The sequence below is a fragment of the Merops nubicus genome, unplaced genomic scaffold, assembly GCF_000691845.1.
Source record: "Merops nubicus isolate BGI_N331 unplaced genomic scaffold, ASM69184v1 scaffold6128, whole genome shotgun sequence".
Classification (NCBI taxonomy): domain Eukaryota; kingdom Metazoa; phylum Chordata; class Aves; order Coraciiformes; family Meropidae; genus Merops; species Merops nubicus.
In genome coordinates, this window is record NW_008627678.1 from 40,364 (window position 1) to 67,536 (window position 27,173).

The 27,173-nt window shown below is 40.5% G+C and overlaps 1 protein-coding gene across 1 annotated transcript in view; it reads right to left on the bottom strand.

The window, feature by feature from the left end:
- FER1L6 (fer-1-like family member 6) overlaps positions 1 to 27,173 on the bottom strand; it is a 63,196-nt gene that overhangs the window by 13,833 nt on the left and 22,190 nt on the right. Inside the window, exons 15-33 of the mRNA XM_008946405.1 lie at positions 27,070 to 27,160; positions 26,267 to 26,386; positions 25,149 to 25,301; positions 23,633 to 23,819; positions 22,891 to 23,015; positions 20,810 to 20,944; positions 20,093 to 20,242; positions 16,765 to 16,875; positions 14,414 to 14,575; positions 13,094 to 13,277; positions 12,682 to 12,866; positions 11,041 to 11,163; positions 10,895 to 10,934; positions 9,167 to 9,282; positions 7,904 to 8,035; positions 6,756 to 6,881; positions 5,665 to 5,792; positions 3,717 to 3,887; positions 2,447 to 2,607 (exon numbers count right to left, since the gene is read on the bottom strand). Of these exons, the coding sequence (XP_008944653.1) occupies positions 2,447 to 2,607; positions 3,717 to 3,887; positions 5,665 to 5,792; positions 6,756 to 6,881; positions 7,904 to 8,035; positions 9,167 to 9,282; positions 10,895 to 10,934; positions 11,041 to 11,163; positions 12,682 to 12,866; positions 13,094 to 13,277; positions 14,414 to 14,575; positions 16,765 to 16,875; positions 20,093 to 20,242; positions 20,810 to 20,944; positions 22,891 to 23,015; positions 23,633 to 23,819; positions 25,149 to 25,301; positions 26,267 to 26,386; positions 27,070 to 27,160 (2,600 nt within the window). The remainder of the gene's footprint in view (positions 1 to 2,446; positions 2,608 to 3,716; positions 3,888 to 5,664; positions 5,793 to 6,755; positions 6,882 to 7,903; positions 8,036 to 9,166; positions 9,283 to 10,894; positions 10,935 to 11,040; positions 11,164 to 12,681; positions 12,867 to 13,093; positions 13,278 to 14,413; positions 14,576 to 16,764; positions 16,876 to 20,092; positions 20,243 to 20,809; positions 20,945 to 22,890; positions 23,016 to 23,632; positions 23,820 to 25,148; positions 25,302 to 26,266; positions 26,387 to 27,069; positions 27,161 to 27,173) is intronic.

The following is a 27,173-nucleotide window of genomic DNA, read 5'->3' on the forward strand; positions in this document are numbered from 1 at the left end:
ATAATTATATCCACATCTCATTTTGCCTTGTGATGGCAACAAAAAAGACCCTCCTGGAGAACCAAATCACACCTCAAGAGAAGAGGGTTGACATGGGCAAGAACATATCACCTCCTGATTAACTCATCTTGGACACTGAAGGAAGGGAGACCCCACAGAATGGCACATCAAGGAAGAGCTAGTGCTAATATTCAAAGTAGAAAGAATACTGGAAAGCAGAGAAAGCCTTTTGAGCTCTTGAGCTTCTCTTTCCTTCCTTTTTGTGTGGGCTCTACACAAAAGGAACCCAGACATTTGAAGAGGGATATATCCTACATTAGGAAAGAAGCACCCAAGTGAGAAGCAAGTTAAGACTTCATTGTGTCAGCAAACAGTTACCACTTTTCCTGTGGGTGTTGCTAACTCTCAGTTGCTGACAGGTGACAGAAGGTTTGTTTGTTCTAAACAGTAGTCATAAAACCCTTCAAAATGGCTCAGAGAGTGAGGAAGGATGACCACATGGTTATGAGCACTGAAATGGGTTTGAGATGTGATGTATTTCATCTGATTTCAGCCAGTTAAAAGCAAGGCCTTTCACCTGGGCTACTCATTCAGGCAGCCTCAATAACAAAGATAGAGCTTGTCCCATGATAACCCACGTCTTCTCTAAGATACACTTCTAAAGATTGTTTTCACCCTCTGAAGATGCCTATTTCTTCCCGTTGGTTACAGGTAGTCCTAGACTAGCTGGAAGTAGTGGTCAGGCAGTTGGACCAGATGATTGTTGTAGGTCCCTTCCAACCATTCCATTCCATTCCATTCCATTCCATTCCATTCCATTCCACTTCTATGCTCCTAAAGCAAAGCTACATTATTCTTTCCTTTGCAATTTAAAGCTGGATGTAAGGCCCTTAAGTGTCATTTTCTCCACATGTAAAGTGGAAATGGTACTGCTTCTCCTTTTCAATACTCCAGAGCTCAAATCTGTTGTCTTTGTTAGTTTTACAGATCCAAATAATTACCAGCTCAGAAACCCAGCAGGAAATAAGGACCCAGATGTACTTTTCAGAACAGCAATCTGAATAAGGATTATGCAGAAGACTGTATGCTGTAAACTATTTATAACATGTCAAAAAACTGGTGTACATAAGTATTTTGGACTTTGCCATCTGGTTCTGTATTTCCTTGCTTCTGATTTCCATCATCTTGTCTGATGACAGTTTGCCTGCAGCTCATTTTAGTGAACCAGAATTTTGACTGAGAGATCCTTTTGCTGATACTCAGTCATCTACTAGTGAGGAAAACAAACAGCAATACTTGAGTCATAAATCTCTCTCAGGCCAAGAAACCAAAAATGGATCAACAGCCCTCCCTCCAACAGTGTTACCTTAGCAGCATTCAAGGTGTGAGCTATTTTTTGTGGCTGCCAAGGGAAATTTGCTCAAAGATGAATAAACACAGGTAAGGGAGTAGAGGTCTCCTTACACTGCCACAGCATCCACTATTGTCTCCAAGTTCAGGTCCTTTTTTTCCACCTTGGAAGTCTCCATCCTGACATCTCTTTTACTTAACCTAAGTATAAAACTGAATCATAGGATGGTTTGGGTTGGAAGGGACCTTCAAAGATCATCTTGCTCAACCCCCCTGACACAGGCAGGGACATTTTTCACTGCTAGCTCTGTCCTACTCTACCCTCATGTGATACACACATTCAGCTTCCAGGTAGCTTTGACTTCTTTTTTAATCTGGGAGGTCTGAAAGCAAGTTCTGTTCTGCCCTCTGGATTCATGGACCCCACAGATATCTGTATTTACAGAGTGCTGTTTAAATGTTTCAGAAGAGCAATAGTTAAGAGGAATAAAAAAAAAAAAAAACAGAGGAAAGCCAAGTAGGTACAGTAGGACTCGTAGGTAAGTGACCTGGAACCTAATTGTGGTCAGAGACTTTTCTGGCCTTGAGTAACTCACTTGACATCTATATTTCACTTCTCCCTTTTCTTGGGTCTGTCTACACTACTGGTTTAGTTTAGACAGAGAATATATTTTTTTAAAACACTCTCCTTGACTTCTCGTGCCTTGATTTGCCATGTGGAAGGATCTCAGAGCATGCAAGTTGCACTCCTTTCAGATGAAACTAAGCCAGAAGATATGTTTCAAGAGGGTCCCCTGAACTTCAACAAATCCTGGGGATCAGGCAGGAGCTACTCCAAAGTATGCCCCAACACCTACTGTGGGGATGATTATAGATCATCAGCAATAACTGTCTCATCCTACAGATTCTCTACAATTAAGCTCCAACAATACCTAATACAGACACAGACTTCATCATCACAGTTATATTTCAAAGCAGAGACAAGTTCCAGTAATCTGACTTTGGAGTGTATAGCACAGCAAGGCCCCAGCTACAGCTTGGAAGGGCTCTTGGTAATGCTACAATGCCATTAAAAACTGATGACCTGCTTCATTACCATTCTCATCTTCTCTGAAGACTGTCTGTCCCTTAAAGACTTTTGTTCCTACTTGTATCTCTCCTGGCCGCATGAAGGGTCCTCTTATTCTGTAGTCCTTACACAGCTTAGTGAGGATCTCGCTTGGTTTGGTTGCATCTCGCCACGCGTTGTACCCTTCTCTGCAAGGAGGGAACAGAGATTGAAGATGAATGGGTGAGGTGCTCCTTCAGCAAAGTGCACTGGCAAATCAGGACTTCCCATGCAGAGATTTGCTTCATAGTGACTGGCCCTGACATCTGCTCAGCCAAACGCTTCCTTTCAGTTGCACTACTTCTTACTTGAGACACCCCTTCTATCTGCTTAGGTCCTGAGGCCAGTGAGTCTTTTCACTTGAAACACAGGAGAAGTTGATGCAGTCTTACCCAAAGCTTAGGCAGAGGAGCCCAGGCATTGGAATGCTCTCTAAGAAAGAAAGGACCAGAGTTCATTCCCTGTTCTGCCTAAAGTATTCAAGTCTACATGTTCTACCTCCATTAAAGGAGAAGTGTTATGCAGCTTCCACAGACAGAGGAGAGGCTGAGATTATCTGGGTCCTGAAACAAGCACATAAATACCTCACACTGGAGGCTGAGCTGGCAAGGGAAGTCTTGGGGTTTGGTCTATGATCCTGGATTGCTTTTTTATGTTGCCCACCCTTTGTTTGTAGATAATAAATAATCATAGGACCCCAAACCCACATCTCCCAGGTTAGTGTCCCACCCCAGAGCAACTGAGGTATTTTAGATTTAGTTTCTCTGCACTAATCTCTGCAGACAGTGCAGCTGTATGACAGGGATCAGGAGCTCAATACCACCACCGTGTGACCCACCTCTGTTGCAGAGGCCATGCCAGCAGACCCTCTCTGCTACCACTCCCCCCAGTGCCACTGGCCTTGCTGCAAGCCCTCCAGTTCCAGATGAATAATGAAGAGCAGAGTAGAGCCTAGTCATAACTCCTCTGACAGATTTTATTCCATTTTCCCCTTACACTTCCTCAAAGGCAGTTCATCCAGCAGGTATGTTATACACAAGCTGCTTACTATCTAAAATACTTGGTGAACAAATTGTGTTGTTAATTCTAAAATATCCACTTCTTACTGAGGCTAGTAGCTACCCAATTTTAATTAATTAAAATACCTCCTGTGACAATTTTGTGCTGGAGAAAGCATAATATTTAGCCACATCTGGAATTTCTCCTTCAAGTCAAGTCACTCACTGTGTGCTCTGTTGCTGTCTGAAGAGGTACTTACATTTCATATTGACTTTGTAACCCACAGGTAGCTCGATGCCTGCTGTAGAAACGATTTTCCAAATCAATTTTAGTCTCTCCAATGAGATCATCTGTTCCCACGAAGTCATGGTCATAGATCAGGACTGTGAGTAAGGAATCCTTGGGGAATGTGGCTTGGATTTCAAATGATCTACAGCAAAAAATGAGACATATGTTTAGTCAAATTAGTTCTGAAGCCTATAAGACTAAGTTAATGAATACTGTACAAACAACATGTGGACAGTGTCTCTTCTAATAAGCAGTGGGGGTTTTTTTAGTAGTGTTTTTTGATTCAATGAAATACCTGAACATACTGGAAACACACAGTGCAAAAGTATTTTCATTCTCCTACTTCCCTGCCACACACTGTACAGTTCTAAAATTGTTCCTATCAGCAGTAGACGGAGGGATGGAGCTGGTCAGCTGAAAAGGTTTATTCCAAAACCAACAGAGATTGAAATAGGGAAATTACACAGCTAACAAAGTTGTATGTAAGAGTTCTCACATGGTTTTCAGAATCCCCAGAAAGAACACCTAAGTCTTTTCTGTTTTCTTCCAAAAGTTTCAAGTTAAATATCGAATGTAGGGATCTAGGTGCACTCAACAAAATGACCAGGCAAAAGCTTTGAGCGGGTCTCATCAAAGCAAAGATCAGAACTCCCTTTTCACTTAGCGGACTTTTCAGAGATAAGAATTGCTGTTTTGAGATGTTTAGGAAAGTTGAAAATATAAAAGTTAATTTAAAAGGGATTTGACAAATTAGTGGAAGACAGGACACCCTCATCAGCACAATACTGGCTCCAGATTTCTCCAAAGCACAGGCAGAACTGAGCTCTGTCTCCTAAAGGATGAGTTTTGTCCTTTTTCTCAAAGTGGCCCAAGTCAGTTTTGTAGCAACAGGTTTTGGAGGAGAGAGTAGTTTGAATATGTTCTGAGACTGCTAGAGGTTGGTGGTGCCATGTTGATCATGGCTTCTAGGATGACAAGAGGTGGTTTCTATGACTGATGTTACTGCTGCAAAGGAGTTGCTGGTCCCTTCACCCCAGTGTTTCCACTGGCTGCACCAGCAGCAAGGACTATCTAAATGAACAGCCCATTCCTAACCTTGTCCAAAACAAACAGTGGCAATTTCCCATTCTATCTATAAGCATCTATAAAGCCTGTGCTTCACAGCTTATAATGATTGTTCAGTTGCAGCCTTTACTAAGGAAGAGCTTAAATCTCAGAAGCTGAGATGTCATGCTGTGGAGGGACCATTCATTTCTTGTCTTCTCTCCTTACACTTTTTTCTTTAAGTCTCTGCTTTTGCAGACAGGACCCTGGCCTAGGGGCCTTTCAGTCCAACCTAGTATAGTCTCTCTGTCTTAATGTTCTTACAGAATTACTCCATCCCAGTTCAGAACATTTTCAACCTTCTTAAACAAGGAAAACTTACTGGCAAAAAAAATCACAGCTATTACTATTAACATTATAAATAAGTAGAAAGCATTGATAATACAAAGTTGGTGTTTACTGACAGCTTGCTCCAGTATAGCCCATTCAGAGAGCTGTGTAGGTTCAAAAAAATAATTTTTGTGTCCTAGTCCTAAAATTACGAGATTTGACACTATATTCAACATGAAATAGCAACAAAGACTGTGAAATCACACTTTACTGTGCTGCTATTTATTTCACTTTAAACTTAACAGTTACATTAATTTGCACAGACAAGACGATTTGTTGCCTCATTTCCTCTCATGCATAATTTTGCAAAACTTCTCACAGATTGCCTTCTATGATGTGTTTTGACTGGTATGAAAATGAAATAATTTTCAGGCAGAAAGCAGCTTATAACAAACACTTTGTAACAGTAAACTAGCAACAGCAATAGTGGTGGCAAGTGATAAAGCAGAAATCACCACTGAATAAGAAAATAAGCCACTACTGACCTTCCAAATACTGGGTTTAGCTGCTTGGGGATGTAGTTTTCCCTGTCTTTAATTTCTGTTTTGCCCAGTCTCAGCACAATGTAGGGATCTGACTTTCCATCTGGATCAGCTGGGCTGAGGTTAAATGCCTGTGAGAAAGAAAGACTGTGACCTCAAGAAGCTTGCTTAAATCTGGCATGTTCATGACACAGGACCATGGGTTTCCTGCCCACTCCTGGGTGTTAAGTGCAGGGGTTTTGCTTGTCTCATGCAGTATAAAATCTGGCATTTGGCTTTGCAGGGTACTGTGAAAAGATAATCTGGAGGAGAAAAGGGCTTGCAAAGATGGAGTAGATATAAGTGCTGTCCCACCTCTAAGATGGAAAAAGAGATGAGCAGGAGAAGCAACACTGAGGAAGAAGCTGGCTGCACAAGTGTGTGTAGGATTCAGGAAAGGTTTCCCAAAAGTATCTGTCCAGATCCTTGAACAGTGCAATACAGCTCTTCAGACTGTCCTTGCAAGATGGCTTGGAACTCTTTGTATGAAGACAATAAAGTGATTTCTTTTTACTCTTCTCTTCTGTTTTGTTTGCTTTTGTCTCTTTGCATGCCATTCTTCTCTTAGATCACCTGAAAATGTCTAGTTTCTCTGAAATATCAGATCCTTCTAGCCCTTTTACTTTTAAGATCGTGCTCTCTCATCTTGTCCTCTTTATTTCTACCTCTTCTTCCACCCCATAACTTATTTAGAACATCTACCACTTTGATGACATACAACTCACAGCCCTCAGAAAATATACTCCCATTTCCCCCTTACTGAGGTTTTGTTTAAATGTGTGTAATTTTGAATCAAACTGTCTTCATTTGCATAATGTGGCTGTACAGGTTGTCCATACTATGTTAGTTATGTCTAGCTCTTTCAGTCTGAACAAGTGAAGTGATTCTCCAGTCTTGCTGTTGATCATGAGGAATCTGCAACATTTTTGACTCTGAATACCACTTTCTACAACATGAAACAGATTTTCATAAGCTTCACTGCAAAGACACTGGAAGTAAACCGAGTTGATAACATCTAAGTTACTTCAGGGTTAAAAGAACTTCTGTCTACTTACTGCCACAATATAAACCCTGATGAGGACTTTGACAGAGTGGTTTGGTGGTATCCCTTGCAGGATTCGGGGTTGCCCTCCATCTAGCAAGCTGCCATCCTCAGGAGTTGGGTATATGCAGAAGGAGCCCTGATAACACAATGTTTTTTATCTCCTTTGAAAACAGATCAAGTGCAATACAAAAACAACCCTCTGAATGCAAACAAAACATTCTTGCAGCCTGCACTGCAGGACATACTTATACACAACACATTTTGTGGTATCACTCCAAAGGAACACAGGCTTCAGTGCCCTAAACATCTTCTTTAAACTGTCTTTGCTCTAGAACATGGTACTGTCATCACATCTAGATGACTACAAGAAGTACTTGCGTGCTCTTGGCTTTCTGTTTTGTTACTTGAAGGACTAACATCTGCAGGTATTCAAAACCTGTTTTTCTTAGTACTAATGGTCTAAAAATAATATTTTGCCCTTAGCTATATATTTGCAAATTGATAATTCCACTGGGTTAGGTTTGCAACAGTCTGACTGGACTCCAACTGCATTTTTGCAGCCACTGCAAAACTCATATAAATCAATGTTGATTAATGCTGCCAAGTAGTTTATACTGCCTGAAAGCAACTGCCAAGTAAATTGGACAGAAATTTGCATCAGAAACTAGTTGAGGTATGAGTGAATTTAATCAATTCCTCTAAACCACAAAGAGCTTGAAATCCTACTAACATTATTCATGCCTTGAACTATGTTTTCAGATTGCCTAATAGTGCCCTGGATCAGACTGTGCAATTGTTTCCAACTGGAGTAGCTGTTAAGGAGCTTCATTTAAATTACTTAAAATTACATACAAGTTACTGTAACTGATCTTGCAATGATAAATTGCATAATCTGGACTACATAATATATCTCTTCTTCCCTTTGTGTGTTTTAAAACTTTTTTTTGTAATTCCTTGTTTCAAAACAACGGTGAACACTTGGTGCTAGATGCTGCTTTCATCTATCAGATAATGGGAAAGGAAAAACATGACTCTAGATCAAATAAAAGAGATAATTCTATTTATAGAAGTCTGTCAATGTCTTTTTCCTTTGTCTTTGGTATACCTGAAATATGCATGCTCTAAATCATTACTCATTTAACCAACATTACAGCTCACCTTAAATTTTCCTATTATTCTATCTTCAGAGTCAGCATGAACTTCGTCATTAGATTTTCCTCTTAAGAGATGGAAAGTTTTCACCCAGTCCTCAAAGTTATTAAATTCACTCTCCAAGTCTCCTTCATAAATCTTTGAAAATAGAAGAATGCTTATTATTTGTGATGCAATGAATGTATTTATAGCAACCTTTTTATTACAGGATGACTAGAAATCCATTTGACTCAAAATTCACATTTTAATAAAATCAAGGTTTTGCAAAAGTCCTTGAGGGAAAAAGTTAATTCTCCACTTAAAACAGGAGCAGTTTTGTCCTTAACAAAGTCTTTCCCTGCTACAGAACAGCACATTAATGCAGCAGGTAGATGTGGCTCTGGAAGGGCCAGGATGAATATCTGTAAGCACTGCTGTGGGGGAAAAATAGTGTGGTTGTGCTGCTCTTCACTTCTGCCTCCTCTCTGCAGTGTGCCTTGGATGTCCTGACCCCTTCTGTTATGTTAGTGTGTCAGAACATGAGAGCAAAGCAGACAGTAATAAAGTGCTGTGGGGACAGAGCTTTAGGATAGGTAAAATAACCAAATATTTTTTAAAAGGATGTGGGGTTTTTCTTTAACCGTCTCCCCCTGTAATCTATGAAGTGTTATTCAGTGTGAAATAGAAGGGCCTAGATTAGTTCTATCTGTTAAAAAATGGAAACAGCAGTTTCAAATTCACTTTTATTCAGCTACAGTCTAGTCCAAGCAGTCCTAATCTTTTCAAACCTCCTCTTCTCTCCAGTCATTTTGCATAACCCATATAGTTTTCTTTAAATTCCTTCTATCGTTACCCAACCAAATCTAATGTGAGCTGAATATTGCTTCCCCATTAGGGAGGATGCACTAGCAACTGCAGTGATGCTTTTCATACTCTTTTTTAAGTTAATCTTAATAGGCTGTAGTATTTCCAACATGAAATTCAGAATTTCCAAACTCAGGGGTTTACAGGTGAGCAACAAAACTGAATTTTGACTTGTCTTTCTGGGTGTGTCTATACTGGTAAATTGAAGGTCTAAGGCCAAGTGGGACACATCTGCCCTATGAGACCCTGGTTTCCTCTGGGCCCCATGGGCTGATGTGCATTAATCCCTATCATTTGGTGTGTTTCATTAATTTTAAAGTGTCTAAAATGAATTTAAGGAATCTTTGCTAAACTCAGCTGCTGATGTCAAGCTTTGGGGAGACGATGAATAGCAGCCTTTACCTCTCAGCCTTACTTCTCTCTTACCTGCAGTGTTGCAAGGTTTGGAGTTTCTTTCTGTTTCCATTTCAATGTCTTATCCTTCTTCTTTTTGTCTGGCTCCTCTTCTATGATCAATGTAATGTGGTCAGAAATCTGCTTATCTGCAGAGATTTCATGGTACCATGTAGGTTTTAGTGAGCAAAGCACATGAAATGTTTAAGATAAGAATGCAAAATACATTTTTAAAGAGTCTCTTTCATTCCTTCTCCATTCATTCTTCTACTGACAAGCATAGGGTCCTGTCTTTTCCCACTGCTCCTCCCAAGAAGGGAGGTGGCATTTTATGCTCTCTGGCTAACATCCTTCATGATGAGCTTGGTGGATCAAGTGTGATGGTGTCCTGTATCACTCCTTTCATGCTGGTCATCTCTCAGAACAACCTTTTCCTTCCTGCCTGATACCTCCCAGACTCAAACTAACAGATCTTAGTAGCTTTCATGTAAAATGTAAGGCTTGTTTAAAACTGGAAGCTGGCATTGAGGCTGACTGGTACTTCAGCTCAAAGCTATCACAAAATAGAGTGTTTCTCAACTTCTGAAAGCCTAGAAGTATGAGAAACGTGTATCTGACCAGCCTCAAGCCAGACTCCAAACATTGAGTGGGGACTTTCCAACAAAAAGAGTGTGAGTCCTCAAAAATGTCACCGAGATGGTTCAGTTCTTTGGCTGAAAGCTGGATTTTGAGTTTACCTTACTGCCTACTTTTGAGTAGTTCAAGTGTGTTTGGTATCACTAAATGTCTAGAAATAGATATGTTTATATTCTACCAGTGCTGCCTTGTATGTATAATATTTATTATGATAGGTAAATATATGTAACAAAACTATCAAAAGAGAATTTACAAGATCTGAATTCATCAGGAAAAATCAATATGCCTCAACTACCTGAACAGCATGTGAGTGGATGTCACAACGTCAAGCAAATTTCTAGTTGTAAGTGAACACCACACCTTTGCAGAATGTTTGCTATCTAAATATTTCCCCCATGTGGGTAAGCCAGTTTCACTCAAGTTGATCTCTGCCTCATCTCCCAGCAGCCTTGATGATCAGTGAAACACTGTCAGCTGCTATTTCCAGGTTGATACCATCTGACATTTAGGTCCTGTCTTCCATCCGGAGCAATCTCAACACCTCCTTTAAAAGAGAAATCACCTCAATCACTGGTGAAGTGCAGTCAGCTTTGGCATAGGAAGTTGCTATAGTTTAATTCTGAATAGCAGCTCTGTGTAAACAGTGAACATTTATCTTCTTTCCCAGACTGCTCAAACAGTCACGTTTGTCCAAATTAAAAAAAAACAAAAACAAAAACAAACAACCTTCTAGAACTCTGAGGAATGACCTGTTAAGCCACAGAGTATATATGTATGGAGACGTATACATATACACACACAGAGAACCTATTTCTAGCCAATTCTTTCAGATTCTTGTGCAAGGTATTTCTGCTAGAACCTGAGCTAGACACAAAGCTTTTCAGCTATGGAAGTAACACACATAGCTACAGAGTCTCCTAGCAGAAGCTGTTCCTATATCATTGATTCTAAATGGATTCAAAATTGAGAGAAGCTTCTTTTTTAACCCTGTTAGAAATGCAATTTAAGATTAGGATAATCTCCACCTTCTATCATTTATAACTTTGACTTTGCAAATCTTTGTGCATGAGATTTGAATTACAGGATTCATACAAAATAATAGAAAAATGCAAAGAATTTACTTACTGTCTTCAGGTTTTCCCTCACCGGAAAAAATTCCTTTTGCCTTTCAAAAAAAAAAGATGATGGACAATCTCCTTATTATGAATTTGATACTGGAAAGGAATCATTGACCTTATCCATAAGAGTTTTGGGCACGCTGAGGGACTTACCTTTTGCAGTTTGAGCACAGAAGCATAGTATTTCGACCACCAGTCAACAACATTTTCAGCCGATTCATCTGCAATTGTTCTTTTTCTCCTCTTTGTTGACCGTCGGATGGATTTTTTCATATCCTATCAAAGCATGGGGAAAACACTGTTAACTCTAGGACAGATTAAAACTAATCCCCTGCTTCACGATATCAAGCAGGAAAAAATGTATATGATGAAAATGTCAACCTCTGGGGGCTAAATAAAATGTAATTTGAATTAGCTACTCTTTCTTTTATTCCAAGACACTTCATCACGATCATCACATTATTAAAGCTATCTCCATATTACCTGCTGATGATGCCAAAACTTTGAACATTTGAGACTTTGCCACAGGAGCAACCCATGCAACAGGCCAATCAACACAGAGAAATAAGTAATGATATTTTAAGGGATGCAAACATTCAGCCAGAAATTGGTTTCTCCCACTTAAGTCTGCAAGTATTTTAAGACCTCCCATTATTACTTTATAGCCTTTCAGAATGAGAAAGAATCCAAATAGATGCTGCAGTTTAGCTCTTCTTTTCTTACAAAATGCTAAAATCTGATCCTGAAGATGACCTGACCAAGTGGAAAATCTTACCAACTTCATCGTTGCCTAAAAATTGGCCTTTGTTAAATACAATATTTCATCCTACACCCTTACGGAGAGTCATCAGCTTGGCTCGGGGGGCTGGAGGAAAGATAGATAATTGGGAATAATAGAGAGGTAAGTGGGAATGATAATTAATATTAAAAGAATGGTTAAATTATGGGGTTCCCTTTAGGACTCTTTTCTTACTATCCTTTGCTGTCATACATTAAAATTATTTGATACCAGATGAATGATCCAGACTGGTGTGTACCTCAAGGGAAGTAGATGTCCCTGCAGTTTCTTTGATCTGGTTATTATGAAGGATGCTAGAAACATCTGACTGTTGAAATATCAAAGGTTAAAGGAGCATGTTTTATGTAGCTAGAGAAACAGCTTCTGAAATGAAACTTAGTCTTGCACCCTCTGCTTTTATTGTTGTTAATAAAAGAAAGATTTTGATGAGAGAAACTGCAGAGAAAGGAGGAGGGTGTGCAATCTGAACAAAAAATAATGTGTACAATCTAGAGCATATACTGTACTGTAAACTCCATACTGACCAGAACTGTACTTTCCTATCTTCTTCTGTCCACAGTCTGACACCAGTTTTATACTTTGACTATAACATCTTTTGAAAACAGATTTTCTGCTCCATGTTTGTACATCATCTAATACAAGGGGGCTTTCATCCCTGTCTAAATGCCATGGACACAGAAGCAATCATTCACAGTGAGAGTTTTGCAATTAAATAGATCATCCAAGTCTGGGAAAGCAAAAATCCTAATACTTCAGTAGTACTTGCCCATAAGATGAACGTCTAGCACGAAAGAAAAGAAAGAAAGAATCTATTAAATGGAAATAATGAAATTTGGTGGTGTCAAAAGTGCATTGCTAACTTTTCTCTCAGGGGTCAGCAAGACAGTGCAGCTGTTCACATTGGCACCCAGAATCTCTATGCTGAGATAAGTGAGAGATTACAATTTCACAAGAAAGGGCTAAGAAAGTTAGCTAGCAGCTTCAGCTATACCCACCTTCTGTTTTCTCTGTTTCTCTGGTTCAGAGGCAGAGTGCTCTGCTTCAGTGGCAGGAAGTGTGGTGAGATATGAGTCTGGCTCTATCACTGTACATTTACCCTGCTCCACCTCAGCATAGACGTGATCAGCTAAAAATGGTTCTTCTTGACATAACTCAGCAGGCTGGGATGACTCAGGTGAAGCTGAAATTAAACCTTTGCAAGTTAGGTAACATGTTGCCAGAAATGCTATAATCAAACTTGGTGATCATCAGATGATCAGATTATTAAGGTTTTGACTCTACATTGAACACAGTAAAGTGTATCTTCTAAGTACATGCCTAATGTAGCTAATCTAATCTTCTAATGTACATGCCTAGCTTCCAAGTAGGCCCTTTGTCTTTTTATTTAGGTCAGAACTGGACATTTACCTTCCTCAATTTCTACAATGTCTAGTCTGTTTGGTGTAGCTTGAAGACCCAACTGGGTTTTACACAGGAATTGCTTAAGGCAATTGATGGTGTGGGTTCCAACAAGAGTACTCCTCCCAAAGGCTCTCCAGTCGACCACGCAGATGCTTAGTGGTGGATGCAAGAGTTCATTTTCAGGCAGCTCCTGGTGGAGGAGGACAGACAACAGTGTGAGAATTGCTAGAGAACACAGAACATGTGTAGAATATTCGTTGGGCACAGCACTGAAGCTTTTACTCTTCTTTCAGTTCTCCTCCTCAGCTATTAACATACTCAAAATGCATGGAACGCAGGCAGTATAGTTCTGTCCACAGTTTGCTGCGACGTCTGGAGAGGGCCTTGTCTTTAAGAATACAGAATGGACCAAACGGACTGTGCTACTGAGCCGAGTCCCATGCTGCCATGGGTGAGCATCTCTTGTTATTACAGTAAACTGGGAGAATCAGGAACCTTCGGAAGGAATGAATGCTGTGTTGGAAGTTCTGAGTCTTAAAGCTGCTGCTGCTATGTTGAAGGCTATTAACCCTATCTGCCTCAGCTTGCCCAACCATGAGATGTGGACACTGGGTGATTACATGACTTACAGGATGAATTACAGAAGGGAAAACAGCTCTTTAGATGTGTGATGTACCATGGAAGCTTAAAATACAGTAGCAATTGTATTTCAGTGTTCAGGTTGGTGTTTTGATATCCTTTTGGTTTAGAAATAAACCTCTTCTCTCTTGATGCTAGCAACTAGAACAAATCAAACATTTTTTCTGATGCTGTCCTTTGTCCACTGAAAGTGTATAACACAGCCAACAGGTGATAATTAAACTTCCAGTCCATAACAGTGTTACAATATGAAAAGGTCCAGTGCTCATGAGCCAGAAATGATCAATCCTCTTAATAGCCCAGTAACACACAAAGGAAAATTAAAAGAATTGAAAGAAAATGCAGGAAATTGAGCACTACCCTGTAAAATGGGAAAGCAAGAGGGAAAAGTACTAAAAATATCCCTGTTATCTGCCAGCAAGTTCCAGCCTATCAGTAAAAATCTAATTGCAGTGTATTTCCTTGCTATTTGGGAGATAACACGAGGAACATCATCTTTTATCATACAGTTGTAGCAGAAGTCTTTTAAAGCATCTTCAAATCAGTAGCTTTTGCATGAGAACTGGTGTTCCTTAGTATTTAATCAAGACACAGAGGAAATTATTTGACAAGAAGGGAGGAAAATTAGTAATTAACACCTTGCCTAATCAGGGAACAGCCAGGCAAGGTGCAGCATGCTGTACATACCACTTCAAACCAATCTGCAAGACCACTGAAATTGGGATTTTTCTTGTAGCTCTGAATGACAGAGGATTTCACTCCTTTCCCTGCACATTCAATGAGAACCTGTGGGCGATCTACAGAGAGGAGCTGGACTTTCTTCAACTCTCGGACACCCCAAAACAGGACCTGTGGTGGGCAGAGAGAAATATCATTAGCCTGCAGAGACCCCTCAGCCTGGAGGAAACCACTGCCAAGATCCCATCACCTCACATCCCTTTGGGAATGGAGGACTGCTAGAAAAAAAGCAAAGCTTAAACCTGGCATTTAATAACCATCAGGATTAATGGTGGAAGTTAAAGCAATTAATGTCATCCAACTGTTTATCAAGAAGTCATTGTAAACAGAAGCCATAATAATCACATTTGCAAAAGTTGTCTTTTCAGCAAGGCAAGGGGACTATTAATCTGAAGGGCAGGGGCTTGCTTTGTTTAAAATGTCAGAGCTGTTGAACAGGAAAACAAATCCTGTATGAGGAGACCAACAGAAGTTTGCCAGCTGAGGTAGCCCTCAGATCTGCGATGGGTAGTAATGGGAGGTCTCCAAGAAGGTCTCTTTCAAATGACCATATTTGCTGTCCAGAGGACAACAAGGAGACTGTGTCTCTAAAATAGTCTTCAGAAAAAAAATAGGACTTTATACAGTACCTGCTGGGGGGCCCTGCAGGAGATGGCTGGAGCAGCAAGAGATGGTTACGTTAAGGTTGATGAGAGAAGCTGTGAGTCTCATGAACCTGAAATGAAGACTGGAACCAAAACGGTGCATGGGGAGTTTGTGGACAACTTGTACACTGACAGGACTGGGGATTTATGTGAGTCAGGAAGTGGCAAGGGGCACTGGAGGAGCATGAGAATTGGTGAGATCCTCATCTATTGCTGGAGGCTGGTTGTGAAAATTGGGACACACTTTCATAGTTACAATGGCTCCATAGCCTTTTCCACTAGTGTGAGATAACATGTATAATATCTTAGCAAAAACAGTTGTGTTGTATTCACTCTCTGCTATTTTTTTTATGATTATCCTCCTGAGTTCATATGTCACATGCACTTCCAACTATAAACATGTTCTTGTACTTTAACTGTCTGCATCTGGATGCAATTTCCCTGATTTTAAGGTGCTTGAGGTATCAGATTGAGGAGTGGCATTGTCCTGGGCTCCCTCCAGAATCAAAGGAGACACAGATGTACTTCCAAAATATAAATGAATCTATTTAAGAGCTGAATCACTAGGAGGATGGCTGCTCTGCTCAGCTGTCCAAAGAAGAAGCCTACAGCAAGGATGCTCCTGAGCTGGGAGCTAGTTGGGATAAGCATCACAGCAGTGTAAAATAGAAAAGGTACAAGCAGCACAAAGTAATCGTGCTGCAGGGCAGTGGGAAGTCCTTCACAGCACAATACTTAGAAGAACACTTAAGTTGAAGAATTTCTCTTGTCCCTTTTGCATCAGCAGAGTATTTCATGGGCTTATTTACCTCACAATGTCAGGTGTAAAAAAAAAAAAAAAGAAAAAGAAAGAATATTGCTAACAAAACCTCTTTCTTATGTACAGAAAGCAATAACTTAGCTAAATGATATAGCAGAGCTAATAATGGTTCTCTCCTTTTCAGCAGCTCAATTGCTTGATGTCTGAAGGCAAAGCTGGAACTGCTTCTGGGCTCCCAAAAGAGTATTTCAGAAGGAAGTGCCACCAGGTAATGAAGGCAGGGTCCGACTTGGCACAGCAAAACAGGCAAATAAGCAGGTGGTGTGAAGACTGCAGGATGAGTGACAGTGAGTGGTAAGGCTGGGCAGCATGCAGGCATTAGACAGACATGATAAGCTGTCACATTTCCCTGCTTTCTAACATAAGGGGACTTTGAGTCCAAATGGTGCAAGAGGAGGACAGACAAGGTGCAGACATTTGTATGCTGGGACGAGACATTGCTTGGCTGAAGTCTGGGACCCAGAAAAAGCCTGGGAGGTGGCTGATGCTGAACTTCACCTCCAGTGAGGTCAGCTGCAAGGGGAAGCTCCCCATCTCCTGCAGACCCTTCTCTGGGCTACACAGAGCACTGGCCCATCAGCCACAGTGACATGGGAGCAGTTCTTCCCAGCAGGTCAGGACTGAGATGTAGCTAGCCTCAGGTGGAAGCACTGTCTTGCATGCCCAGCCTCACAGAATCTATTTGATCTGATATTACCACATTTATTTTGTCACCCAAATGCTATTTTTATGTTATTTCTATTGATCAGGATTTTAAAATCATTGTCCCTTAAAAATACAGTTCAATAAGAGAACAAAAGAAGATGAAATTTGGAAATGCAAATATCCTAACTCACCTCCACTCTGTATTTGCTTAAAACAGGTCGGATGTTAGCTGGGACTGGGTAAATCTGGCCAACATCTGGTGGATCCAGTGGGGGAAGTCTGTCTGGATCTGACTCAGGAATCTGAAAAATTAAGCAGTCATAACTTAGGTTGGTTTTTGGAAGAATAAAACTAAGATCAGAAGTATCTGTGAATGGCAAACAGAGCACATCAATTTGATGCAGTTTTACAAGATGTTGCAGAGCAGACAGTTTGTGCTGTGAGAAGAATTTGACCTGGATTGCTGTCTGTCCTGCTGTGATGCTAAAACATTTGGCAGGAAGAGTATTCAATAGATTGTGTTTATGCACTTTTCGGAGAAAAAAAAGACTCCTTTGTCCTAGCAGAACATAGTCTGCCCTAAAGATATGTATGTACTGAAGCATGCCTATTTATTTACTAAAAATGGAAAGCGTGGTAATTCTACTTAACAAAAATCCTGCGCCAAACTTCTTAGGAAGATTTTCACAGGAAAATTCTAGATCTGATTCTGGTTTACAAAGGCTGGTGAACAGACAGTATACATCAGCTAAACCACACGTTGCCAGACAGACCTAATTCTCTTCAGCCACTACAGAGTAGCAGTTCTACATTATTGCACGCTGTCACTGTTTGAGAATTTGCAAGTCATCTCTCCAGCATTAGGGGTGGGTCTTCTCTGGGCAGCTACCAAAATCCAGCAGCCAGCCTCAGCCATGTTCTTTGCACATATTGCACCTAGAGTCTGCCCTACGATCAGGAGCTCATTTGGGCACAGAGGACAGCCCTGTGGCGTGTGGGTGGGAGGACAGCATGCTCCACCACAGCTCTGAGGCTCGACCATCTCTTAGCCTCTTCCTGCACTCCAGGCTCTGCTGCCTGCTTAGTTCACCTGCTGTGGGAAAGCTTCCTGGCTTCATTTGCCCATCCCTTCCTAATGTTCAACAGTGTATTTATGACCTTCTCAGTCCATGTGAAGATCTGAATCTTGGCCTGAATCAGGAAATTTCTAGACAAAACTGTTGAAGCCAGCACCTCATGATCAGTCCCAACCAGAAGCTCAGGTTGTGATAGCAGAGAACAGTAGGAACACAGCTTTCACAGGTGAGCTCACAACCTACAGACAGAGCTCTCCTTGCCTTTCACATGATGTATGGTACCTAAAGTGTCCTGTACATACAGCTTCTGGGAAAAAGAACCACAACCTCTGGAGTGCTCCAGCATTCCTAAGTTCACTTGTCACTGTTGAAAGGTGAAGGAGCTCAGATACAGCTCTAAAAGGACTTGTAAAGTTGAAGTCTCCTGCTTCATTCAACTAAGCCATCTGTCTTGCACCTGCAGCCATGTACAGTTGTGGGGGAGTTTAATTAGCTAAAGGGAGAAAGGATGAGATCCCTAGTACCTTGTAGGTGAAGGACATGTGTGGAAAACTTATATTCTAGCATAACACCTTTAGCACATGAGCATTCACATAATTAACAGAAATAATTCACATGCACATATTTACTGCCTTTTACCAGAAATAATTCATATGCACAAGTTTACTGCCCTTTACCACTAAAAATCCAAACCAATTCATTTAATAGATCTTGTGGAACTTGAGGCTGGAGATCTAACTCTGGTTTGGCTCTTCCCTAATGTATCTGTTTTCTGTCAGTCAATTCTGCCATGCTGGTTAAAAAGCCAAACAGAAACACACAACTTTGTGAAAAATGCCAGCCAGTCTAGAAATCCATCTGTTTAGCTTGAATAATATTCAGAGCTTCCAACTCTATATTAGCTGACATTAAACGCTCCAAAATTTTACCCCATAATAGATCAACTGGTACTTCAAATAAAGCAAGAGGCAAAGACCACCTGAACCAGATCACATACCAGATGCCATGACCCTGCACACAGTTCACATCTCAGGGTACCCCCTTTCATTGCATTATCTGACTTGGGTAGCGATGGCAGGTCACCAAGAAAAATATATTAATCTCCATGATACAGTGACTTATGAATATGTAATTTCTAAACTGCAAACTGCACCATTTCTTTTCTTTCTTTCTTTCTTTTTTTTTTTTTTTTAACTAGAACCTACACAGCTATTTGTGTCACCTCTTACAGCTGTGAGAAGAGATTCATTCCAAAGGACATAGCTTAGGAGAGGAAGACTGGTGAGATCTCACATTTGAGGACAGAACTGCCTCATAAGGAATTTTATTAAACCTCACTCCAGGACTGCAAATCATAGGACTGATATCAAGTTAAGATTTCATGGATCTTCACTTTTGCTCTTTTTAAGTGTTGCAGTTAACTGAATTCAAATATATTGCAAGGTCCACAGTTTTCCAAGATCTAAAGGCACTAGTGGAGTTGAGAGTGTTTCTGTATTACGCAGTGAAACTGTTAATTTCAGTGAAATTACTTTGTTATAACTTAGAAGGGATTTTGTTTTGTGGCCACAGTGAAACTGCACAGAAGAAGAGGTAAGAAATGATCTAGGACTCCAATGACAGTAGAGGAAAATACCCCCAAGGTGTGTTGACAAAAGAATTCTGCACCTCTGATTTAAAAACAAACAAACAAAAAAACCCACAGCAAATCCTAAGCCCCCTTTGAGAAAGATCAAGACTCCTAGTATTCATTATTTATGTATTTTTTTAGTATACTAGTTTTCTAAATGCCAGAATGCTTTGTTATAAGAATAATTTTATCCTTCCAGCAAGACCCAGCATAATAACATTCATTTTGAGAAAGGAGCATTCACTTCTTACCCAACACTTCTTCAGCTGAACTAAATTGTACCTGCAGATCAGAGTTATTGAGCACAGAAAGGTTATGGCTCAGAATGTGAATAAATTAGTGATGAGAGATTTTTGTTTCCATCCTCACACAGAGCATCATCAACCCTGATGTTGGAAGGAGCCACGAGCACATCAGCTTTCTGAGTACTTTTGGAGCCTGGCAGATGTTTCTATATATCTTTTCCTGAAAATTTCTTTAATGTCTATATTGCTATTATCTGCCATGTGAGATGCTGTAGAGTATTGTCACTGAGAAGAACAATACAGACCATGAAATTTAGGGCACAGCAAGTGACAGGCAAATGAAGCTCAGAGCATGCAAGGAGCAGGCAGTGGTTTGTGCATGGACAGTGGGCCCTGGCAGGGTGGAGGGAGTGACAGAAATTGTACTGGGACTATGAAGTCTAACAGCAGAGTGACTCTGCCTCAGTTGCAATTCCCACTAATTCAAGAGGGTGATGGGCCTTGATGCTGCAGCTGCTTTTGTGAGCCCAAGGTGTACAAGTGTAACAGTCAAGAAAGTCTACTTTACCTCCAGAAGCTCAAACGTAGCCAGAAGGTCTCCTCCTGAAAGATTTCCACAATACACTGGGTGGTAGGAAAGTTTAGGTGGTTCATAGTTTTGATCAGCAAGTCTCACCACAGGGGCAGCCACTGTAGACCCAATATATTCTGCCTTACCCTAAATAAGAAAGAATACAGGTGTCAAATGCATTTGAGTTTCACAGCTGTCATAGGAGCCAAGATGATGCAGAGTTTAGTATTTGTGGGGAGAAAACAAGCAAACAAACAAAAACCAACCAACCAACCAACCAACCAAACCCACAAAACCTTCCTCTGAAGGAAAGAGCATGGTAAAATGCAAGGCAGTTATGAAAATGGAGGATCCAAGTATCCAAAATTTCTGAGCTCTATGAGACTGTGTCAGAGTTTGCATGGTAAGAGATAAATTCATGTCTCCCCAGACTTAGCTGCAATATCTGCAGTTGTGTGCAAGGGAGGTAGTGGAAAGATGCTTCTGATTTCTGTAAGCCAGTCTTTAGGAACAAGGTTCACTTGGGGAAAAAGCATGGCTACACCTTTGAAAGGAGATAAAATGAGTCTCAGGGTTTTTTTCAGATGTTAAACTGCAAACCACTGTGAGACTGAGCTCCATTCAGCAAGGTCAAACATTTAATGCCTATTCAGTGACACACTGGTGGTAAAGCATAAGAGCCCATGTTTTTACTGAGAAAGTTTTTGTGTTTACCACTGCATCATCATCATACAGCTCGATGACAATCTCTGGTGGGAACTGAGCGATCTCCTCTCTGTCACCATGAAGCACAATGCTGTTGAAGAGTAGCATCTGGTTCCAGGTGGGGGATAACGTCTGAGAAATGATCTAATGAAAGAAATAAAATATTTAATGAGCTGTGAGCAGGTCAGTTGGGAGGCCTTTCAACAGGATGTGCGGACCTGCTGGTGATGTCCTTTCCCACAGTTTGAACTATTCCTTGTCTTGAGACACCCCATTTTTCAGCAGCTATCCCCTGCGAGAACAGTATGATTCTTTTGTTTTGAGGCCAGTATCTCCAGTTTCTAGTGTTCCCTGTTTGCCTCACAGACCCCTCACAAGTCTGTCAATACATGACCACTAGGCTGTGTAGACAAAGATCAGTATTAAATTCAGAGGAAAGCTGCTGGTTTAGGAAAGCAGGCACATGTCCAATGCTATTAAAATAAAGCCTTTGCCCTAAATTGTGGCCAGTTTTCACTCCTCCAGGATATATGTTTTCAATCTTTCTTTTTTTACTTCAGTGTAATGACACATAACACTTTATGAAAAAGAAAAAAAGGTATTTTAATGAACCACACATAATAAATCAATAGTTTTGAAATTATTATAATTTAGTTTATGTGGATGTTTATGGCATTTCATCATAGACAATGTTTTAATTGTCTTGGTAGGAAATATATTTAACAAAGATAACACCTAAAGAGGAAAAATATGCCAGCTGCAAAATGACTCATAACCTGCTATCATTCTTTAGAATGGAAATGAAGCTCTTCACTATAGTTGATTGACACTTGGCTGACAATCTTCTAAAAACATATGTTATTGGTTGCAACATTTTACTTAGGCACTGAATAAACTTAACATTTCCATGCCTATAAAATCTTATTTTTCCTGGGCCAAATTCTACTTTCCTGAATCTGATGCATCTAAGCATGAACTTCATTGGCTTCATTCATGAACTTCAGTTAGAAGTTAAAATTACATTATAGGAAAAAGTCAGTTAATATCCTTGGGGCAAAAGCAGGATAAGAAGGCACCTACAACTTAGAGCAGAGAAAGGTTTTTTTTGCTTCTTGATCCTTTTGGCATGTGCTACAGAACTTGATTTGTAAGAGAAGGTGACAAAGGGCTTTTAGAATTAAACAAAACAGTCTTATGCAGAGGTTTTTTTTTTCGGATGGCCAGATCAGGTGTATGAACACTTCTGAAACAAGACCATATTTGGCCCAACAAATTCTGCTTGTGTTTCAGAACTCCCAGCCCCGTTTTATCTCCAGGGTAGTTGTAGAGGGCTCAGGACCTCTGAAAGTCAGTCCATGTTCTGTGAGAGATCGTTCTCCTGCTCACCTGCCAGGGCTGTACTTCAACCCTCCTTGCTAAAGCTCTGTAGAAGTTTCCCCTTCTTTCTAGAGGCTTTATCAAATGTCCACAGGAGATCATTTGCCCCCGGAGATGCCTGAGGGAGATGTGAGGCTACTCCCTATGGGCACATTTCTGCAGCGTTTAGGTGGTGCAGAAAGTCTCACACATCTCTGTTTTCAGCTCTTCTCAACTTTGCTACTCTAAAACCAGTAGTGTGCTTTGCCAAATTCCATCACAACCAGCCATGATGGCACAGGAGCCATACAAATGTTTCCATTCTTTGCTCAATCATTGCATGCATAGACTGCAGGAAAAAAGAACCACAGGGGTTCATCCTCATACCAAGCAATGACAATAGCCCAAACTTAAAACATACAGAAAAAGATGTACAGAAAGGTTATTCACTTGCTACAAAATCCCAGTAGCTCCAGAGAATCTGACATCTGAGCTAAAATAAACTAGTACTGCTGCACTTCATGTTAGAATAGCAGGTTACACCTGAACTTTTGCCTTGCTTGCAATGGACTCTCAGGAGTTGCCCTTTAACAGCAGACATTTAATTTCCTGCTAGGTACCTCCTTACAAAACCAAGATTTGTTCATTTTCATCATTTAATCAGGAAAAAAAAAAATAATAATAAAAAAACAAACAAGGTGGTTTAATTTACTGAAAGAGACTTTGGAACTTACCTTTGTGGTCTGGCAGCGTGATGTGAAAGTAACTTTTGCAAAAGGATCAGAAAGTCCAGTGCTGTCAGCTGCAATAAGCCCCCTCGCCTGATACATGTGGGCTCTCAGCTGGAAGAGGTGTGGGGCTGCACCATTGCAAAGAAAACAGTAACATCAGCTTCATGGAAATGATGCAGCACATGGGTAGGAAGGGAAGAATCATCACCTGCTGTCCAACCATAATCATAGAACCGTTTCTGTTGGAAAAGACCTTCAAGATCATCAAGCCCAACCATTAAATCTGACAAGGGGAACTGTTGGTTTTGTCATACTAAACCACCCGAGACATTCAGAAGTTGTGTAAAACTTGCATTCACTTAAAATCCATGTTTAATGCAGGTCTCTACTGCAAGGTTGTTAACTGCCAGTTTTTATCTCCCCTCACGGGCTTATCTACTGGGTGTTCAACATGGTAAATTCATCAGGAGAACTGAAGGATGCTTCCTCATTAAGAGGAGACAAACCCATGGGGACAGAGAACAGAAATAGCAAGCACATAGGTCCTTTCTTTCCCTGGCATCTGCAAAGTGTCAGTGGCAGGGCTGATGAATTGGCAATGAAACCAGCCTTTTCTGATGAAAAGATGCTAAGCTGTGACCATCTTAGAGCAGTTATTTTAAGGAGAGGTTGTGATACCCTCTGAATTAGAGGTTTTGGGGCCATGACTCTTAATTGCTAATACGCAGAGGAAAGAATGCCTTACTTTTATACAGCAGGCAGGCAGGTGAGGGCACTGCACTGTGCCCTGTGTTGGTGTTAGATGGCAATTCAGTCTCATATCCTACGGGCAAATTCTCCATGATGCTGCGGGCATAGCTGGCAGGTCCAAGCCATAAGTAGATGTCCACCTTTGCCTGCACAGTCCAGCCCAATGGGCGCTTGCCTGGTAACTTAAGAAAAAAATCCACCTGTCAACAACAAGCTCAAAAAAGAGAGATGTCTGGATGCTGAGTCCTAAAAAGCCAAAGTGAAATAAAGGACCATTCATTGAGCTGATATACTGATAAATGGCATTCCTCCACAGCAAGTGGCCCTGAGACTCATTTAGGACAAGGAACTTCTGTGATTCTTAGGGAAGAAATTATTAATTTGCTTGTTTGAAAGTCTGTGTAAATGTCATACTGCCTCGTATGCAGAGATTTGTGCAGGCCACCTAATAGCTGCAAGTATATCTGTGCTAGCTCATACCCTACCTTTCCCAGACTTCAGCCCATTTTCCATTTTATGCAGTTTTTCTGTCCTCCAATAGTTAGTCACACATATTTCTAAAAATACTACTCCCTTTGGCAGGTCAGAAAATATATTCCAGTATAAAATGTTACTAGTCTTGACAAACAATGCTATTATTTCGTTCCTCTTCCTTCCCACTTCATCTAGCTTTGTTAAGCTCCATGTTTAGTATTATCTATTCCTAAGGAAACTCTTGGCGTTGAAGGGGCTGGAGAGTAAATTGTGGTATTTTTTTGTTCATGCAGGCAAATAGTAGTGAGCTTAACAAGTACCTATGGCAACAGCCAGGAGCTTAGATAACTCTATCTGCTTTTTAGCTATGCTTTATGGGAGAGCTCCCAGCAGCTCCAGGTGAAAAACCACTAAAAAGTCATTATATGAAGTTACTTTCATGTTGTTTGTTTGGGCTTTTCCTGAGGGCTATAGTAACAATTACATTGCATAATATTCCACTACCAGATATTACTGGTCACACTGCCTTTGTAGGTTTATATCCACTAAGGCATTCCTTCAAGATGAATAATACCATAGAAATGCTTTGGACATATATTGCACAAACCTAGGCACATTTTAAATAGCAAGCATAAATATTTGCTGTATTATCTCTGAATACCAAGGTTTCCTCACTACTTGAGTTGCTGCCGACCTCTTACCACTTTCCTCCCAGACATTCATGTGCTGCATTCTGATGTTTTTGCCAGAAAAGAGGCTGTACCTCTTCTGTTTATGTATGTAGTTATAATGCTATAAACTTGCCATAAAGAGTAGTGAGAGAATTAAACACTCATACACCAAAAGCCTAGCTATGATACAGTGCTTGAAGGACAAGCATAAACATAGTAATCAAATGTTAATAGATGGAAGACACAAATGAGTACATATTTTTATATAGTACAAAGATACGACTGTAAATGACAGTCTCTGGAAGAAATTTGAGTTCCGAAAGCTTCCCAGGCATTACCTGTGTTTGTAGAGTGCCTTGGACTTACTTTCAGGAAATGGGTTTTAATCTTCCCACAGTCCTTGCCCCTCTGCTCCTTTGCTGGGGAATAGAGTATGTTTTTTGCTGGGACTCTTGCATATGCGACTCTCTTGTTGCTGCTTAGCATCCAGATGAACACGTCAGGCACCGTATTCTGTGGCTGTTAAATGAGGAGGAATACTGAAGTAAAACTGCATTTTTTCTATGAGCCACCGCCATTATTTTTTGTTAAAACATTCTCTACCAAGAGCTAATTTTCTCACAGCTCCAGTGGAGTGGCATATGTGAACCTGGACTAAAAGAAGCTTTCACTTGATGCCAGACTTGCAGTCTAAACCTCCATTCCTAAGCACAACTGAAGGTAAAGAGCTTTGTAGAGTGATTAAGGAGCAACCATTCCAATCATTTGAGGAGAAACTAAAACTAGAAATCTGAGCACAACATTGCCTTAGGAAATAATTTACCCTCAGATTATGTAAAATGAAAGTACCTACCAGGGAAAATACCATCAACTTCATCTATACCAGCAAACCAAAAAGGACCAGGCGTAAACTTAAGCAGTGGCATACAATCATCTGCTCTGCTTGTGAGGATGCTCCATGGCATTGCCTTGCCCTGTTTCAAATAACATTTCTCCAAGCAAAGCCTGAGCATGGTTTGAAGCAAAGACCAGCCCAGTGGCCCTTCCCAGGAGGCACTGTGAGCAATATCACTTTGTTTTGGGAAGGAAGAGAACCTGGCTGTGGGCTGTAAACCATAGTAGACTGTGCTACTTGCTCTCTGAGACAGGGAATAGCCATGGCTCCATTTAGTTTGCTAGTGCAGAGAGCTCTCAGAAGGACAGCTCATACCAGGACACATAGGGGATCACCTTACTTTAAAAAAAAAAAAAAAAAGGAAAGCAGAAAGAAAAACTCCATCCCACATCCTGTCTATGCTACATGGCCCAGTATTTTCCTACCATGGTCTGTTAACAGCTTCATTTAATGCAAAACAGGATTGGGTCAAAATATCCAAAGGACAACTCTTTGGATAACCAGGCCAATACTTATTATGCACAAGGGATTATGAAAATCAAAGTCAAGCCCTGGATTTTAAATTTATCTGAATTTCTGTGTGGATTACCTCGTCGACCAAGAATCGAATTTTTTCTATAAAGCTCTGAGTCTCACGTATCATTTCATCCAGTGTCATCTTCTTTTTCTGCTGCTGAACAATTCCCTTGGCACCACTGGACATGGCGTCCTGCAGTCAGGAAAGACAACATGTATTTCTTATGCATTATCAACCAGTTTAACTTCACACAGAAGGAGAAAACAGTCTTTGATTCAAGCTGAAAAGAGAAGATAGGGACACCTGGTTCAAAGGAACAATTACCTTCCTAGTCACAATAGAAAGGGATCAAACCTTTGGATCTGAATAACATAAAATGTGAATGTCCCACATCTGGTCAGTTACCAAGGGAAGAAGCTCCAGAGCCAGCCTGCCCCACAGCAGAGTGGTTGGTTCCTTGCAAGAGGTGACTAGGCACAGGAATATTGAATGCCAGAATTCACTAGTCTTGAAGTTCAGCTCCATCACAATAATTAAATGCCTAACAGCAGTGTTGAATTGTTTGTTTGTTTGTTTTCTACTGAACTCAGCATCATCAAATTTTAAGACGTATGGAAAAGAAGAATGAGCTCATTATTGTAATGTCTTATTTGTATTTACAAACAATATGTTCTGAATATTATTTTAGGTTGGCTTACAACTCTTTATCAAGCATAGCAGAATCTATCTAAAAAAAATGCTCAGGATAATATATTCATATTAATTACAAAGCTTTCCAGTATGGTGAAATCAAATAGAAATTAAAAGGTATACAACCAGTGTGGTTACAGTTAACATCATTGCATCAATGTTTACTGGAAAAAAAACACACATACCAGCTCTTGCTTGAATAGCATCAGTCTCTTTTTGTCCAAGGCAGTGTAGTTCAACCCTTTGGGCTTCTTTTCAGCAACGGTAATGAAGGCCCTATGGCACAAGA